This window comes from Podarcis vaucheri, assembly GCF_965113315.1.
Source record: "Podarcis vaucheri genome assembly, chromosome: 1".
In the NCBI taxonomy this organism is placed as follows: Eukaryota; Metazoa; Chordata; class Lepidosauria; order Squamata; family Lacertidae; genus Podarcis; species Podarcis vaucheri.
In genome coordinates, this window is record NC_138759.1 from 36,788,159 (window position 1) to 36,808,266 (window position 20,108).

Genomic DNA, 20,108 nt, shown 5'->3' on the forward strand with positions numbered 1-20,108 from the left:
GAGAGAGAGACAGAGACAGACAGACAGACATCTATTGATAGATGATAGATAGATAGATAGATAGATAGATAGATAGATAGATAGATGATAGATAGAATTTGCATGAAAATTTGTGAATGCACTTGAACTCATATATTTTGATGTATTTTCTCTGGGGTGTATATCACTGGACATATATTGCTGTTAGCTGCTTTGGGCATTTCCATTTTGAAATGGTATAAAAGGGAGGCAAAAATGCATTCATAACTTCTTGACACTCTTGGTACAAACCAACCTTTGTTTCCCGCTGCAGGAAAAATATAAAAGAAGCAGTACAGATGTAAACACTGTTAATTTCTTCCTTACCTCCATTTTTTCCCATATAATTTCATAATTATCCTGATCTTGTATATCCTGCATCAGCTGTTGAATTAAAGCCGATTTATTTGTGGCAGACAAGTCATTTTTATCGGCGGGCTGAGTAACTGACGGCTTTCGCGGCCTCTCTTCCAGGTATTTTTTGATGCTTGGTGAGGATGTGCAAAGCTCTTCATCTGACAGAATGTCACTAAGAGGCCCCGATTCAATGCTGTCCCCTACCGAGGAGATTATGTCACTCGAAGAGCTGGGTGAAACTCTGCCTAACCTTTTGTGCTTCTTTTTGATCTGATAGGTCGGGAAAAGCTCAGAGTCCGAGTTCATTTCTGAGAGTTCCCAGTCGTCGATGTTTTGAATGGTCTCCGCTTGAGGTTTCTGAGGAAGCAGTTTTGTCAAATTTTCTAATTTCAAAGCTAACACTTCAGTCTGTTTGAGGTGTGAGGGAAGCGCTAAGTATTCGTCGGAACCATACCAGGCATCAGCAGCTTTGCTGTCCGTATTGACGTAACTGGGTGCAGATGAATGGGCCTTTTTGCCCTGACTTCTGGGAAGAACGGGAGATGAGGACACCGCAGAATCTGAACCAGCTGAAGAGCCACTCACTTGGCTATGAGCAGGTGAAGCAGAGTGATCTCTTTCACTGCAATACTGGCCATTCAGTTCTTGCCGTTTACAAGGATCAGAAGACGCAGAGGTCGAATCACTTTCGGTTCCTTCTATGGACTGCAAGCTACCAAAGGGAATTCCATTTTGCAAAGCAGCGAGGCCTCTTTTCGCCAAATGATTCGTCGGCGCAGCATTGGATCCAATCCTCGATATCCTGCACGATGCCACCTCCTCGGGAATGTCGTGGGACTTTTTGCATCGCAGCTTCTCCCTTCTAGTGCTGTCACTGGGCTTCCCCAGGCCAATGGAATTTTCCTTCAGGTGGTTTTGAATTGTGTACTTGAGATTCTGATCACTTATGTTGTGTAAGCAATCACACGACTGGCTGATGGAAGAGGGGCAGTTGTTGTACGCCGCTTGCAAAGCCAGGCAAAGTTTGGATCTGTCTGGTGGATCCAACAGCGAGGGTGTGCTCCTGCTCATTTCAGTCTTAAACATCAGGGAGATCTGGTTTTTTATATCATTGATCACCATATCCGTTCTAAATATGTCTTCTTTTAGAAACAAACCGCGTTTGGGCAAAGTGGGTTGTGTAGGAGAATCCTCGTTGTAGTCAAAGCAGTCTCTAATTGATCTCTTGGGAGTGGAGTTTTCACTATGAGGATACTGTTGGCTTTTTGCACCGTCGGAGGTTAATGGATCGAGCTCCTGTTTTACTAATTCAAAGACAGTCTTGCCATCAAGTGAGTTCACAGAATCCTCTGGGCCCAATACTTTACAAAGAGGCAAGTTCCCAGAAATATGAGAGAGTGAAAGTTCAGGGGACAGAGTCGATGATGGTTTGTAACTTTGGCCTTCCTCCTGGTGGTCTGTTGACATGGGTAAATGGATTTCTTTTGCATTAATGGTTTCATTGCATTTGGAAGCAATTGAATCAGTTGCTACTGCCAGTAATCCAACACTTCTGATAAGCTCTGGGAAATCTTTTTCCATTTCACTGCAGCTCCAAGACTCAAATGGTTTTACTTTAGCCTGACCGGAGGTCATGTCACCAAGCGCACCAAGAAAGTCTTCGCTGGGGCTGTAGTCAGATAGTTCAAATGCAGTAATTCCACAATCCAGCGACAAGTAATTCTGAGAACATTTGATAGTTAGCTGTCCTGAGTCATCCACTTCTGTTAAAGAGTCAAGGCGGTCCTGTGACAAAACAGAAATAGGAAAGCTTTTAGCGTGGTGTGTCTGCGTTATATGCATGCATGTGTGTGTAAATATAGCATCAATCCTATGAGTTTAACACCGATCCCATGAATCACACATCTTCCCACAAAGCATGAAAAAATACAGACTCAGGGGCAGTTTCCTTCTGTAATCTTTAGAAATAGAACATTACTGAATGTTAACAGAAAGCAGCCTTGCCACATTGCTGTGAAATGGGATTAGACTTGTAGTAGAAATTCAACTTTTTCACTTTAGTTTCTGGCTTTCATTTCTTAAAACGTAAATTTACTAGACATCAAGATTCAGGTCTACTTCACAGGATACGGACATCAATGTTACGCCAGGAAAACAGTACATACATAATTATTATTACTAATAGTCATAAACTGATCTATACACTTCTAAGATGGTTTCTGAGGAGAATATTATCAGCTGATCACACAAGCCATTCAGGGTCTGCCTATATAAGCTGGGTCTCAGAACCAGTTCCTCATTCTGAGCAACTCATCTAAGAGAGCAACTGAGACTCCTGGTAGCTTGCCTCACTTGCTGTATTCTCCCAACTTAACCTTTGGCACAGCTCTGCCTGTACACTGATTGACTTGGCTGCTATGGCGCCCTATGTGAGGGCAAAATTTGGCACCCCCACCAGCCCTCACACTGCCTTCCCTAAGGTGGGCGAGGACGTACCTGGCTTTGGGAAGGAGTCGCAAGGGCTCTGGCAGGATTCCAGACCACTTCTACCACCTTCCCAAAGCTGTGAAAGCGGTAACTAGGCTTTGGGAAGGGGATGGGGGGACTCTAAGACCCTGTCAGGGCCCTCATGCCTCCTTCCCAAAGCCCATCGCCTTGATTACTGAGCTCATCTCAGTGCTCTCATCTCAGACTATGCACACCACTCACAAAGCCCTAAATCCGCTCCTGGCCTGTGGCTTCTTGGATCTAATTTGTATTTCCCAGAATTTGAATGACCTGGGCCTGACCATATCTTTGCTTCTGCCCTTTGGGCTCTGGTCCATGGGGTCACGAAGAGTCGGACATGACTAAATGACTAAACAACAACAACAAGATCTTAGCAGTGCTTTTTTCTGGGGGTACACAGGGGTATGCATATGCCTAAATAATTTGTGAATTTGTTTGGCCTCACTGAGGGGCAATATTTCAATATGAGTAGGAAAATGAGAGTATCCCTAAACATATTTTTTTAAGGAAAAAAAGCACTGGATCTTAGAACCTGACACCTGGAACACACATAACAAGATTGCTGTCTGAGGCCTGGGACCAGGGCATGGAAAAAAGAGACAGTGGGTAGATAAGAAGCCAGCTCTTCAGCTCCCAAGTCAGAGCTAAAGAACAGGTTATGTTTTCCACCAATGTATCATTTTTAAGCGCACTGTGTGTGGGGACCCTAGATATCACATTGTGACTCCATGCCACATCATTCCAGATCACTGGCAATGTGAAGGAGGACGGTGAGATTTGTGGAATGAGATTTGTGGTGAGGAGATAGATCAGACACCATTCACATGACCAGGAGGGGCTCACCTGGCAGGAAACAGCCCCAGCAATAACATCCCATCAAAGGAATCGTTGCCACTTATCAGGAGGAAGAGGGGCGCGGCAGCAGTAAGGTCAGGGTGGTGCAGGAACACCAGCAGAGCCAATATGAAGCTCCTCCCAGTTTCGTCACACAGTCCTAACCTTGTTGATGCCTTGTTCCTACCTCTCCTAAAAAGCAACGGCGACAGCCCTGTGGCTTTAGTGTGGATCTGACCCCCCACCCACTGACAAACCATTCCCCCACTCAGCTAACATAATGCATTTTCTGGTCCTAAGTGAATCAAAAATCTCCCAGAACAGGTCTTCTTATGGCCAAAGGTAGCCATCCAATCAGGCCTGTGAACAGCTGGTCTGAGGCCCGAGTTGGAAGTCTTGTAAGAAAAAAGTTACAAATTCAAACAGCATACCGTATTTTTCGCCCTATAGAACGCACCGTCCCATAAGGCGCACCTAGTTTTTTGAGGGGGAAATAAAGGGGGGATTATTTTTTTCCCCGGGCGCGGGGCTGGGGCAGGGGAGGCCCGAGCTTCCCCCGACCCCAGCCCCCAAACAGGCAGCTCTCTGCAAGCCGTGGGAGCCCAGCGCTGGCTCCCGCTGCTTACGGAGAGGTCCGCGAAGCCTGGACGCGCTGATCTCAGCACACGCCGGCTTCGGCATGCAGGCAACTCTCCGCAAGCAGCGGGAGCACTCCCGCTGCTTGCGGAGAGGTCCGCGAAGCCTGGAGAGCAAGAGGGGTCAGTGCGCACCGACCCCTCTCGCTCTCCAGGCTTCAGCGAAAGCCTGCATTCGCCCCCATAGGACGCACACACATTTCCCCTTCCTTTTTGGAGGGGAAAAAGTGCGTCCTATAGGGCGAAAAATACGGTAAGTCTGGCAGGCTGGGGGACTGTGCCAGCTTAGCCCTCTGAGGTCTGGGGCAAGTGTACCTGGCTGTCGCCCTCCCCCCCCCCCCGCTGCATGGGCCTGCATTCAACTAGGAGCTGCAGCAGCTGCAGCACCACAGCATGTGGAATCATGGAAGACAAAAGCCTTCGTGAGCTTTGTTGCCCTTGGGCTAGGCCCAGAATCTTCACAAATGGCTTATGCAAAGAATACAATGAATCAGAAAAAAATGAGTATTTGTGTCTGCCAGATCTTGCTCATATCTGGAAAGTTGGTATGTGGGTTTAGGGACATACTTGGCACAAAAGATCAATTTTTATTCCTCTAGGAAGGTTCATTTTGCCAGTGCTGGCTTAGAGATTCTCCCTGGCAAACTCTCTTTAACCTGCCAGTCACAACCAGATCTGAAGAAGCAGTGGGCAAAAGGCAGGTGTAGACAGGAAACGGAGGTGGGAGAGGAAAGGACTGAGCTTCTGCCTGTCTGCTGGTCTCAATTTCAGAGCCACCCACTCTCTTCAGATCGCCTTCTTCAGTGAGAAGCCATTGTTATTTTTAGCATATTTACTAAGCCTCTGCAAGGAAACTTGCTGAAAAATTGGTAGCTTATAGCAGCAGCAACTAAAATCATTCTGGTAAAATTAAAAAATAATAATGTCAAGGGTCGTAACTAGCTATGCCATGGATAAACTTATTGTACAAAGGGCTTCTGCAAAGCATAGAACAAAGTGTGTGTGAAAACAACTTGGACTTTTAAGTTTGTGCAAGTATTGTGCTCGCAGTTTCCGTGGAATAGAACCAGGCTCTTGTTCATTCGCGAGCCAATGAACTATACAGTGTCAAATCTGAAGATGAGTCTCAGCTCGCCAAACTTTTGCCTGGAGACAGGATTTAAATTTTGGAAACTGAACAAGATACATCTTTGATGTTGTCTTAGGAGTTGATCCTGTCAAACCACAGCATCCTTCTAATTCTGCTCCATGCCAGGGAAAATCCAAATCTCTGACTGCAGCCTTAGGCGGCAGCAATTGGCCCTGCCCACATTCTGCCACTGCAGCAAGGCATTTGGTTAGTTGGGACCAAGAAGGGAAAGTGCATCTTTTAGAATTCCCTGATTAAGAGCTCAGAAAGGGCAGTAGATTGGGGGGAAAGGCCTGTAGCCCTTCAGATGCTTTGGGACTCAAGCTCCCATTGGAAAGGACCCTATGGGTCATCTAGTCTGCAATGCAGGAATATGCAATGCAGGAATATGCAGCTGTCCCATACGGGGATCAAACCTGCAACCTTGGCGTTATCAGCACTATGCTCTAACCAACTATCCATGCCAGGGATGACAGGAGATGAGGTTCCCAGCAACATCTGGAGAGCCACAGGTTCCCTATCCCTGCCTTAGCTGATACTAAGGTGATTCTTACTAAAGTCTTTTGGTAGTATCTTTGGAGGCAGCCCCTTCTGCTTTCTGCACACATCACCCCAGCCAGCACCATGCAAGGGTCACAGGAACACAGCAAGCTGCCTCCTGGTCCATATAGCTCAGCAATAGTTGCATTGGTTGGCTGTGGCTCCCTAGGATTTCAAAAAGGCGGCATTCTCAGTCCTACCTGGAAATCCCAGGGATTGAATCTGGGACCTTCTGCAGGTAAAGCAAATGCACTATCAACCAGCTGATTTAAACATGAAGATTGCCACAAGGAAGCCACCAGGAAGCCCTCCTTTAATTCCCATTGGGCACCCTGTGGCCCTTGTCTGCCAGAGCAAGTACACAATCAGATCTCCATCATAACATCTAAAATCTTGCTTTACTTGGCAGCATTTCCAATGATCTAGAGTCTCTGCACACAGCCTACATCCCCCCACAAACTCATAACAATATTTTTAAAAAGTCATCATGAAAATTCACCAGCATCTTAGCGTGTGTGTTTCTCCTAACATTCGTAATTTCCTACGTAATTTTTCCTGATACACACTTTTTTTTTTGCAAAGCAATTTTCTCCTAATATAATGAATTTGTTTGTGTTATTTTCACTAACATGCATTTATAGGCAAACTTTATCCAACTTTATGCATTTCTGTACACGTCAGTGGAAAATATCACTGCAAAATTCAGTGAAGTGCACATTTTGAAAGGAGGCAGTCTTTCCGTACTCGTATGGAAACTTGATTTAGGTAGAGTGGCCTTTCAGTGATAAGTGGCTTGAGTTTCTCCCCTGTCCTTCGTCTCCACACTGCAGCCGTCATGTTCAAACTGGCCCTAAGACAACAAAGTCCACGAATAGTGACAAACTATGCATTGTGGCAGTGAACAGGCAGGCATGGACTGCGTTTGACCCTAAGCACTCCAGGAATTAAGCATATCTAGCTATGGAAGACTGTGGCACAAAACACATTCCATTCCAAATAGATTATACTGATTTAAATGAGACTTAGGGCACCTTTTTTTTTTTTTAGGATTGCAGGAGAATTCTACCAATAAGGCATGTACATTTGTGCAATCGTGGGCCAAATATTAGCTGTAAATCTAAAAGGTTCTTCCAACAGTGGTGCTCAAGTGAACCGATAACTTTCCACTGAAAAAAAAAATATTATGATGGATGCATTTGGTCTCTTTGCTAATCACAGAATGTAAGTCATTCACATGCTCTATGTGTCTTTGCCACGTAGGTTATACAGAGGCATCTGCCTTTAGCTCTGTATTCATTTGGTTTTATCCCTGGCACAGCAGCTTCGAAGCAAACATGACAGACCTACACTTTATTTTTGCTAGTTCAGTCATTCTGAATGTATGGCTACAGCATTCATTTAAAATTTACTGCATCACACTAAAATTGATTGACAACCCTGGGCAGGAATTAGCTGGAATTGCCTGAACTAAGCACATTTTGCAGTAGTAGCCGAAGTAACTGTATTCGTTCAAATGAGCTTGAAACACAACTAAGGGGTTAGAGTTCAAAAAGTAAATTCTTACATTTACTTGCCATACCTCCTTTGTTTCCTCTGAAAAGGCTTGCAGAATATCAGTCTGCCTGGTGTAATTCCCATTGGCATCCTGCAGTCCCTGTAGAATTCTCTCTCGTAGAACCAGGACAGAAACTCGAAGCTGGTGCCAAAGAAGTTGTACTGTATGGATGTCAACAATCACGTTGACGGAGTAAGACAAGAGCTTCAGGGAAAATTCAGTCTCCAGAAGAGCATGGATTTGTTCAACGTGATCAGAGATATCTTCACATATATCCTGTAAGAAAGATGGGGGAAGACTATTAGCCAAAGTTATACAGTAATTTGATTTTACATTTTAAATTGCAGATTTAATTTTCATAATCTAAAGATTATATATAGCACTCTGTCTATCTGTCAGGCGGTAGAGGAACCAACCCCCACGGCAGGTTGCCAGGAATGGAAAAGACAAGGAAAGGTTCTTACCATCTGCTTTTTTTTCAACATTTACAGAGAGAGGCTTGGGAATGCAGCCTCTTGGAATAATGGCATTGCCCCAAGTGATTCTCCACCCCCTTTTCTCCCACTTCCCCATTCGCCATCTTTTCCCCTACGGGTGGCGCTGAGGGCCCTTTGCTTTTGAGCCCTTTGCACTACTACTTTCAAGGCTCACTGGGTTCTGGGAGAGGGGGGTTTGGAATGCTTTCTAAAGACACTGTGTCCATCAGCTGTTGGCCTCCTGGTGCTTCCTCTTCCTCTCCCATTATTTCCCAACTTTTCCCCTCATATGCCTCTGAACTGTGATCTCCCTCAAACCCCTGTTGTAATTCTCAACTATCTTCTTCTCCTCTGGAAGGTCAGGCTGGGGACGTGGTCTCCACCATTCCTCCTCTGCCCAGTCCTTGATTCTCTCTTTTATGATGCACACATCATCTGAGACCATTTCTGATGCTCCTACAAACTTCCACAAAAGCTATCCTCTTTGGCATTGAGAAGGCATTTCCCTATGGGTTGTATTTGAGGGGTGGTGCCTTTGCTTCAAGCATATAATCTGGCTTACTTGACTGAACAATCTGTAGCTATTTGCCCTGTGTACCTGAACTCTGCGGCATATTAGGATCTGGCTTGCAAGACTGATCTACAGCAGAGCAGGGAGGGGGGAACTTTTCCAGTTTAAGGGCCACATTCCTTTCTGGGCAGCCTTCCAGAGGCCACATCCTAGTGGTTGATGGGGACAAAATGGGGCAAAAAGAACAACAAATGTGAATTTTGCTTTTATGCATTAGGCTAGTTTCTATACACACTGACACGCTCTGCTCCATCCAGGAAAACAAGAGGCATTATCAGAATTAAGGGACAAGTTCCATGGGTCATGGGTGGCTGGGAATGTCACCCAGACACAGCTCTGAAGTACTGTAATGTCCAGCTGAAGTTTCTGAACTCTATTCAGAGGAATATCTATCCTATAGATATATAAAATACCTCTCAGGAAAACTAAGTGTTGTATGTTAAGTAACTTGGTTGGAGGGTAATTTGGACATTACTTCAGAGCTGTGTACATATGTCGGGGTGACATTCCCAGCCACACCTCCTTCCCCATGACTCCACCCCTAACTAGTGCTGCTTTGCACCCTCCTTGAGAGGGCCAGTGTGGTGCAGTGGTTAAGAGCGGTAGATTCGTAATCTGGGGAACCGGGTTCGCTTCCCTGCTCCTCCACATGCAGCTGCTGGGTGACCTTGGGCCAGTCACACTTCTCTGAAGTCCCTCAGCCCCACTCACCTCACAGAGTGTTTGTTGTGGGGGAGGAAGGGAAAGGAGAATGTTAGCCACTTTGAGACTCCTTCAGGTAGTGATAAAGCGGGATATGAAATCCAAACTCTTCTTCTTCCTTGGCTGAAATTTGTCCCTGAATTCTGATAATGCCTCTTGTTTTCCTTGATGGAGTGGAGTGTGTATGGGTGACACTGGAAAGGCTTTGGAAAACCACATACCCCAATAACAGTAACAGTTGCTACTGGCTGTAGGCCTCACTATGTCATACACACAGCAGGAGTCAGCTGGTGTTACACATTAACAGAACAATCGACAGCCTCAGCCTGCTTTCTCTTGAGTTCTTTCATTGCTTCGAGGGTATGCCAAATATCTCAAATATGACCTGACACCAAGTGAGCATTCTCAAGAATGAGAAGAGGGAAGCAGGAGGCAAAACTTCTATGACATTTCCTACGCAATGTTTAATGGAAGAGCATTTAGGTTCAAAAGGGTAATCTATTTCAAATACAGTACAAAGAAAGCAACAGTTATTTCCAGAAATCAACCAATACCAATGTTGTATCTCAGTCACTACGGGAATCTAACTATAGGGAGAATCTCAGGAACATCTGAGATCATTCTACATGTAATATCATGAATCCAATACACTACATTTAAAAGAGGAATTAACCACCACTGGTCATTGTCACAATATTATGAGTTATGTTATGAGTCTGTAGATGCCAGTCCTCTCTAATCCTTAGATGCAGTAAGGAGAGATGGGACCCAGAAGGAAAGCAGCAGGGAGTGGGGAAGCTTGTTTCTCCCAAAATAAACCATGAACGATAACCACGAACAAACCTTTGCTTCAGATAGGATCAAAGTGGGGGAGTTTGAGCTGTGTGTGCACACTTCATCCACAAGCTAATTTGCTTAGCCATTGTTTTTGGCTTGGAATTGTGTTGAAATGCGGCCACCGTCCCCAAACCTGCTTCTGTTCTCTTCACACACAATTCTGACTTACATAATCCTAACTGTGGGAAGCAGGAAGTGTGTTACCCCAGAGAGATCTTTATATCACTTCCATTGAGAAAATATCAAACAGCCATCCTGAGACATTCACCTGCAATTTCCCAAACAACTGAGGTGTATGGCAAGCCTAGCCACTGACTATTAAGCAGACATTTTGTCCTTCCTCCAATACTTAACATGTGTCCTTCACAGCAGTCAACTAGTAATCCTATTGCATGGGGCGTGGGTGGCGCTGTGGTCTAAGCCATTGAGCTTCTTGGACTTGCCGATCAGAAGGTTGACAGGGTGAGCTCCCATTGCTCTGTCCCAGCTCCTGCCAACCTAGCAGTTCGAAAGCACACCAGTGCAAGTAGATAAATAGGTACTGCTGTGGCAGGAAGGTAAACAGTGTTTCCATGCGCTCTGGTTTCCGTCACGGTGTTCCATTGCACCAGAAGTGGTTTAGTCATGCTGGCCACATTACCTGGAAAGCTGTCTGTGAACAAATGCTGGCTCCCTCAGCCTGAAAGCGAGATGAGTGCCACAACCCCATAGTCGCCTTTGACTGGACTTAACTTTCCAGGGGTCCTTTACCTTTTTTACCTAGTAATCCTATTGCACTGAGGATTTTATATATATATATATATAGATATATATCTATATATCTATATAGATATATAGATATAAGTTCTTTATTAGAATTATTTTTAGAGCTGATATTGATACTAAGGCATTCCTAAATGAGAAGTAAAAATTATATCACATGCTCCAACCACAGACAGAAAAAACATCCCACATACCACTTAATATCAGGATGACTGCTATGCAAATAGGGATGTTTTTCACAAAAACAAACAATGAAACGTTAACACCAGATGGGGTTATAAACTGTTAAGGTAGGCAGACCATACAGCTCCATACCCAGTGCCAGATTAAACCCTGTGGAGGCCCCTAGGCAGCTGAAATCTCGAAGGGGAGAGTGAGGGGCTCATGCATGCACTCTAGTGGAATAGCACTGAACTAAGAAAGCTTGGTTTTAATTATCTTCCAAGATCAAATCAAAATTATTTTGATCTGTTGTCGCTAGGCCCCTAAAAGGAGTGGAGCCCATAGGCTGGTGCCTATTCTGCTTATTTGTTAACCTGGCACTGTTCATACCATTTCACAAGGGGCAATTGAAGTCTGTGCAATTAATGACTCTGAAATAAAGCAGACCAGCATGCCATATGAGAGTCTGGAAGGCCATTTGTGCTGTCATCCCTGTTATCATATTGCAAGAGAGGCCATCAAGAACAGGGTTGTTGTTATTTTTTAAATAGAGCTCTGAAGACTTGAGCACTTTAGTAGACTTGTTTTTATCTAAAACCTAAGTCAGGCACATGCTTACAAAACCATGTGGTTTCCTACATTGAGTTGATAGGCTGTACAGAAGCATCTTTGAGCATGGAATTTCTCAGAGTGTAGAGGCTGCATCTGTACAAGACCAACTGTCCATTTATCTCCATCCAAAGGACAGCTGATCCAATAAGTTACAGCTGCTACTATCTGTCAGCCAAAGTCGGAGCCCTCCATGTTCATTAAACAAAAATCCAGTATAAACACTGCAGCCTGCAGACTGACAATCTTAAGTGTGTTTACTTGGAAGCAAGTCTCTATGAATTCAATGGGATTGACTCTCAGTTAAGCGTACATAGGAATGCAGCTAGACATTCCTAGGGTCTGCTCGAATCTAGCTTTTTTTAACAAGTTTTAAACCGAAACGCTGGTAGTGTTTTCCCTAGAGATAGATACAACACGGCTGAGACATATGTGAAGTCTAGTGGGAGATGAAAGGTTCTAGTGCGCCACAGTTAACAACAGTGACAGAAGCAAATGTACTTTGGTTTATGTTCTTTGATCTTGTGGTAAACCCCCTGCAAGAAATAAGCCTTTACTCATTGCATATGACAAGCTTACATGCAAAACAAATTCATGGTTTAAGAGTATGTCTGCCTTGTTGAAGTTTATTTTAATAATATTATAGATTCCTCCAGGGACTGAAATTCCAGGCTAAACTTAAGAGATATCATAGAATGTTTAAAAAAACACTTTCATTTTCAGATGGAGTTAGAACGCTATAATACCGTTGCTTTACTGACCCAGAGAGAAAAGTTATTAACCCAGTTATCTGTCAGTGAAAATGGGGTTGGTGCTGTTGCTGTATAATAAGGAATTGATTCCTTTCAGAAAATAACAAGAGTAATGCTTAGCACTTATACAGCAACTTCTGGGTGTTCAAAGCAGTTCGTAAATATTACGTCAATAATCCCTACAACAGCCCAGTCAAGTTGGTCAGTGTTATTATTCCCATATTGCAAATGGGGAGCTGAAGCCAAGAAACAAGCCCTTTTTCCCAGGGCAAACTAATGGATGGAGTTGGTGGTGGGATTCAGAATCATGTCCACTAATTTTCCATGTGACCATCTGCACCTGTCCAAAGATCAGACCAGCCACATGGCCTTCTGACTGAACACAAAATTATTCTTTCCCACTGGTTATCTTGCCATCAGGCTCCACCCTGAGAAGGAGCCATAATTTATACCAGGGTAGTTCTTAGTGGGGAGAAGTGCTAGGCCCGTCATCAAGCACAGGGAATCATTCGTCCATAACAATGTACATAGCAAGGCACAAGCCATACGCACAAGGGCTCTGACCGGACAATCTGTGCCCTGGGTTTTTCTTGCTAACAGAGCATGTGGCCAGAACTAAGTACACACACAGTTTGTTTGGGTGCAGACTCTCTGCACGTGTTCAGAAAAACACACGCTTTTTGCCTCCACTTTTTGCCATTCACTATTGATTGTTGGGTGGGAAAAGTTACGGTGGCTTACTAAGGCAACATAGTAAGTGTTGAAAGAATGGAGATCTGAGCCAGGAGGGGCTTCCCTAGTTCAGTCTATGAGTCACGATGTTACATGTGCTCTTGTCCTTCCTTTTGTCATTATGAGTCTATGGCAAACATGTTGTGACCAGCCACTAGTTAGTAAAACCTGTGATGACAAGTAAGTTTGGTGTGTATGAGCAAGTTGTTTAACGAACACGCTGCGACCACATTCTCATGATCGGAACTTCCTGCCTCTTGTGAAAATGAAACACTTAGTGTCGTTCACATGGCTTGCATTCCAGAGGAACAACATGGAAGGCAGCAGTTATGAGTTACCGGTCTCTGCATCTACTGCAGGCGGTTTCCAACCACCTTAATCCAGCCTTGGGTTAGGACTGCAAGCTAAAATAATTACAGAGAGTGCATAAACTTGCTGGTCAGGCATGATCATAATATCAGTTGCATACAAAATAACAAACTGTGAGAAGCTTTTAAGTGTTTGCTCCAGTGTTGGCTTGTAGGTGTTATTTCCAAAAGGAGAGCCACCAAGGGGTTGGGCAAGCCATCTTCCTATACAAGTAAATCCAATAGAACTAGATAGGCATTCCTTTGGATGTCAGCTGCCCCAAGAGGAAACGTGCCAAGTTGGTGGAATGAGAGATATTTCCGGGTGAGGCAACTATGGCCCTTGAAATAATGAGGTTTCAAGTAACAAACAGAAAATAAAAACCTACTCAAATAAAAATAAATAGCCACACTAGTAAAGAGCAAACTATACATATATACTGGAAGCAACAACAAGGTTGGCAATTTTCTAATCAATATAAATTTAATTCCAATGGGTTGAGAACACTCTTCAAGATATTAAGTTATATATGATCCTATAGTCTTTAGAATGCATTAAAACCATACACTATATTTCTAAGGTCAACTCTTGTTTGTGAAAAGGCAAAAAGATTTTGAACGTAAACCTGATTGTTCCCGCATTCCATTAATATTGCATTTTAAAATATCTAATGCACAGCAATGTCTCTTTACTGGATTTGTTCTAGACCTGCCCTAGTCCCCCCCCCCCCTGGTTATTAATTCAAGAAGAATCAATTTTATTCAATTTCTGTACTTGGTAGGTTCACAAACATGCTCTACTCCAGTACAAACATGCCCAGGGAGAAAGGATCACATCAGACCAACTCTAAATGGCATACTTGACAACTATATGGAAAAGCAACTATAGAATGATCTTAATTTATTAGCAAAGGTCATCCCTCCTTTTACAAACAAAAAAGATAGGGAAAAATATTTTGACTAATAAATTTGATTCTCCCAATGCAAATCTTGTATTCCAAAGTAAAGTTTCCACTAGTGCAAATGTAAGCTTCCCTTGAAATGTAAATAAATTCAGGAAGACAATTGTTGGTGGGAATATGGAAGAGAAAGAGTTAAATTTCCCCTTTCCAACTTCGTGGTTCTGTGGCTACTCAAGGCTTCTCAGTGGCTGCTGTTTTCAGTAACAAAAACATGCACATTAACTGCATGAATGCAATGCCTTAGTTATGTGAAATGCATTTAAATGAAATCATGAAGAAAACATGGGCAGCTTGCAAAGCCACTGACGTATCCAAGTTGAGTGAAATGGTACCCAATGCCTACATATGTGGAACAAACTGCTGCTGGATAAGGCAGTGCCTGCAATATCCACTACTAAGAGTGATTAAATATAAAACTCAAGCCTACTGATATCAAAAGAATAACCATACAATTTTCCCCAAAATAAAATAAGGGTGCAAGTCAATGGAACACAGCCTCTTCTGTTAAAATAATTGGCCATTATGAAAATATATATTTCTCTTTTTTACATCCCATTGCCTCCAGACTGTTACTATTTTGCAGGAGGGGTTCAAGTACATACTGGAAACGTAAGCTTGTGCAATGAAAGTGGATTAAAGAGTTCTGTCACTATAGCACAACAAATCCGCTGCTTTTTTAAAAAAGGACTTTTTGCAGTTAGGAAAGTGACAGGGAAATGCACTGAAAAGTCTGGGATGGATGAATGGTGAATGGGAATATAATCAGAATGAATGCACAGTCATATAGCAGCCACCCCGCAAAGAAATCAGAATGAACGCTCAGTAAAGAACAGACATAGACTATTGCCTGCACACATCAGAGTAAAGACATGTATTTATTTAGCATAAAGATCACTGCTGTATACCGACTTGGACCTTTCCAAAGAATACTGTTAGAATTAAAAAGGCATAGCACTCTTATCAAGAACACGAAAGCAGCACTTGGATCTGACAGCAAGCATTTAAGCAAATTATAGTGCTGCTTCCGTCCCTTCACACATACCTAATCACACAAATGATCAAAGAGCATGTTGAAGAGGTATCACAGAAGCTTGATGTAAAAGTTATTAAATCAGAAACAACAAATGGGGTGGTGGACCTAGCCTTCAACAAGGTAGTCTAAATATAGAGTAATTAAGCACCTAGACTTGGCAGAAATCACAGCATGCAAAGGAATGAGGTACACTCTTCCAGACCAAAGTAAAAGTTCATAGACATGAAACATGATCCCCACTTAAAAGGTACAGTACAAGAAAGCATTTGCAGAGGCTAAACTCTGAAATCTGGCATTCTTAGATCGTGCCAAAGCCCACGTTTTGTTAATTATTTCCCACTACATCACGTCCTACCTTAATTGTTTCCAAAGGAAGGTTTTCATTCACCCATTTAGCAGAAAATTCACAGTCCCCCCATTTTTTTTTTTCTTCCTCTCGGTCAAAGCAGAGCTAGTAATTCAGGAAACATGCCAATATAAAATCCAGACAAGTCACAGCCAGATCCATTTTCAGTTCTCCGGCAACTGCTTTTGCTTTGCGATGAACAAATTTAAAACATAGCAAATGATTAAAAAAAAAAAAGTTTCTGCACAAGGTTATTTCCTAGATTAAATTAAGGCCTCTTTCCTTCTCCTGAAGTTTCTGAGCTACAATAATGTTTTCTCAGACAAATGGATCTCAGACTGGTAACTCACTAGACACTTGCCGCTTGAAATTAGTTGAGTTATTTTAGTCACTGACATAAGTTCCAGCAGAATGTTAGCTGAGCACCAAGATGGCAAAAGGGAATCTAATATAAGTCGGTCACTTGGTTACAGTACAAAGCTGATAATAAAGTTTCAGATTTGGATATATTTATGGACCTACAAGTACTACATTTCTTTTCTCCCCACCCCCAATAACATGATTTAGGCTGTAGTGCTATGCACACTTACTTGGAAGTAAACCCCTTTGAACTCAGTGGGACTTGCTTCTGAGTAAATGTACAGAAAGAAGCTTGTGCTATTATGCTGCAGTCCTAAACACCCTGGGGTATTTATTAATTATTATTATTATTATTATTATTATTATTATTATTATTATTACATTTATATTCCACCTTTCCTCCAAGGTGGCACGCATGATTCTCCCTCTTCCCATTTTAACCTCACAACAACCCTGTGAAGTAGATTAGGCTGAGAAACAGTGATTGGCTCAAGTTCACTCAGGGAGCTTCATGGCTGAGTGGGGATTTGAACCCCAGTCTCCCAGGTCTTAGTCTTACACTCTAACCACTTCACCACGCTGGCTCTCTGGATAAAGTGCTCTTGAAAACCTGGGGATTTACATGAAAAGCCAACTTGCATAGGATTGGGCTACAAGTCTTTAAAAGTTCCAGCGATGTAAAACTAAGGTCAGTAGACTTAAAATCAGATCCTTTAGATTCTTTCAGGACGCGGTCGATCATAAGATCGGAAGAGTTTGTTCACAGCAGACTTGACTTCCCCAGTGCAGTGACTCACGAGAGGGCACTCAAATAATAAATGGACACTCGTGACGGCTGGCTTTTGGAGCAATATGAAATACTGTGGTGAGTTCTGAGTGGGGCAGGAGTGGGAGTTACATATTGCTGGAGAAATCCTCATCTTAGAAGCTCCTAAAACTTTATTACAAGAGGACCTTGTGGGTGCCCCCAAAGTTAACTCCAATGTGGTACAATTATATTTGTACATACATAAATAGCATAGGGTTGTAGCCAACAGTATGTCTTTTGATACAGATGGGGCTGCAAGGAACAGAAAGAGCACCATTCCAGCTGCAGCCCCGCGTACCCTCCCACAAGTCTGCTCCAGATGTCCGGATGAGCATGGGAACAGCTTGGGAGGCAGGAGCGCTGACTTGGCCCCACCACTGTGGATGCCCAGGGCTGTGGGTGCCATGCAGCATGCATAGCCCTGGCACTGGAATTTGTGGGTGCCCATCTCCTCCATGGGGGATTTTGTGGGTTCTTGGGCACCTAGGGCCCCAGGGAGTTGGCACCTATGATGGGAGGAAGTGCATGGATGGATTGCAGGTTAACTGTAAATAATGTGTTGGGATACTGCCAGGGAGACGGAGGCATCAGGCAGGCCCCCAGTCATCTCCGGACAATCACCGGTCTTCCGTGGAAGAGCATCAGTCAATCAGTGGCACGAGCCTCAGAGACATTCCAAGACCCGTGCACACCCTTTCAGCAGAGTCTCCACAACGAAAGGATGCAGACAGGAGAGCATGTTTACAGCTTTATTCAACATAGTTCAGAACAAAGGAAAAACATGACTGCTTGCCTCCGTGTCCAGGAAAACAGTCAGAGCAAAAGCTATATACAAAATGGAAGTTCCCAGCAGAGCTGGAAGTAAACAGGCATGTGATACACAACAATCATGCCTGATCCTTTAAGGTGGAACTCAACTATATCCTAACATAATGTAGATAAAAGTACATTGCAGGATAAATGGGGAATAGGCAATAATCGCCTCTCCCTCTTTCTACTCCTGGAAGCCCAGGCTCAGAAAGTTCTCAGAAAGGATGTGCCTAGATCTAACAGTTATAAAGACAGAGTGACAGGAGATATCACAAGCTTGAATTAGATGTAGTTTGTCATATTATATGTACAAGCTTCAGCAAGCTTTGGGTCTGTGCATTGCCTCTCCCCTTCTTCCTCCTTCACAGTTTCCTGGGGAAAATCAAAAGCTTAAGAATATAAGAGCCCTGCTTGGTCAGGTCCATTCTTGCCCTGCATGAGATTCTCACTGTGGCCAACCAGATGCCCATAGGAATCTTGCAGGCAGGACCAGAGTACAACAACACTCTCTCCACTTGCAATTCCTAGCATTCTGCCTTGAACAATGAAGGCAGACCATATGGTCAGTAACCATGGACAGCCTTAGCTTCTGATTATGGTTTGTCTGAAGATGGGAATTGTACAAACTGTTGTGAGTTAACCAACCAGGGTTCCAAATCAGGTCCCATGGCTTGTGATCCTGGTTTCTTAATTAACGACGGTTTGTACAATCTTCAGAATGTGTTCAGAGATAATGGGTCACAATCGGAGACTGATGCCCCAGAAGCCACCCAAGGATGCTGGATTCTGACACTGGCCCTGGTTCACTTTCACATGGTAGTAAAGCATATGGTTGCAACAGTGTGCACAATTACAAGCGATCCTTTACCAAACTCTCATTTACAGGACATATAAATGACCCCCATGGGCACCACTATCAAATCACCTCCAGACATTCTTGGACTCCAGCTTCCATTAGCCTCAGCAAGCACGGTCAATGCTCATGGATGGCCAACATTCAGGAATGATGGGAGTTGTACTCTCAGTAACTTCTCAAGGGACACAGGTTGCCCATCCCTGCCCAGGGCTGAGCTGGTGCTAGAGATACAGAAACCTTGGACTGATCTTGCCGTTAAAACTGCAACGTTATTCATTTGTTGGGAAATTAACTGGTGTTTAGGCAACACCGAAAGGAGGAAAAAACACCCTAGCATTAATACTTTTTTAAAAGCAGTACTAAATCAGCTATTGAAGCATCCAGATGAAGTAACTGGAGGGAGTGAACAGCGTGGCTGGCATTGCACACAGTAGACCACCTCAGCATGAATGCGCACACGTGTTTTGAAATCTGAGATTTACAGCAGAACTGTTACTGTAACCGGGGCCGAGTTTCATAATACACCATCTTGATTGTGAGCATTTTTCTACCCTGAACTTTCTAAGTGATATATAGCGATAAAAGTGTAAAACATAATGTTACATGCCACCCTAGTCTCCAAGCGGTGAGAGGTTCTAGTACTTTCTCAGTGCTCTTTCCCCCCCCTTGGAGTGAAGGTCGGCAGACTGCGGTGTCTCTAGGATACATGGTTTTATTTACACACATATATAAGCTGAACATAAGATGGAGCAGCTCACAGCATTAACGGATCTCCCAGCTTGGGATTCAGAACAGAACAAGCATGCCTCTATGTCTTGGCCTTTCAGTCTGCTTCCAGCTCAGCTCACACACACAACTCTGGATTTTGTTCTCTTGTGTAGCAGCTAGGTAAGGGGGGAGAGGAAAGGCCCACCCATTAGCCTAGAGCAGGCATATGCAAACACATCCCTCCAGATGTTTTGAGACTACAACTCCCATGATCCCTAGCTAACAGGACCAGTGGTCAGAGATGAGGGGAATTGTAGTCTCAAAACATCTAGAGAGCCAAGTTTGCCTATGCCTGGCCTAGAGGGGCCCCTGCTGTGCTGGTGGAGGTTCCCTGCAGTGGTGGACTTTGGGCTTTCAAATTTCAGCGGTGCCCTGTGCTACACCAAAATTTGCCCCCTCCCCTGCCTCTCGCCTTCCATTGCTGCCACGGCCCCTGCATCGCCCTCTCGGCTTGGTGCCCAGTGCAGACAAACTGTTCGCGCTTCCCTAAGTCCGCCTCTATTCCCGGCAAAGTTTAGAACTCTGCATGGTTATGAGGAAATCAACCTCTCCATTGCTGACATTCGTCCTTGCCTCGAGGGCACTAGGACTAACAAAGGAGGTGCAGCAGAGGAGGAAAAGCTTGGTTAGCATGTCTCC

The 20,108-nt window shown here is 43.9% G+C and overlaps 1 protein-coding gene across 3 annotated transcripts in view; it reads right to left on the reverse strand.

The window, feature by feature from the left end:
- The window catches only part of AKAP6 (A-kinase anchoring protein 6), a 249,429-nt gene that overhangs the window by 166,858 nt on the left and 62,463 nt on the right, over positions 1-20,108 (reverse strand). For 2 of the 3 annotated variants that reach the window (XM_082213378.1, XM_082213376.1), the window contains exons 3-4: positions 7,586-7,852; positions 346-2,160 (exon numbers count right to left, since the gene is read on the reverse strand). In XM_082213378.1, coding sequence (XP_082069504.1) covers positions 346-2,160; positions 7,586-7,852 — 2,082 coding nt within the window. The remainder of the gene's footprint in view (positions 1-345; positions 2,161-7,585; positions 7,853-20,108) is intronic. The other variant, XM_082213377.1, reaches the window with a different exon arrangement.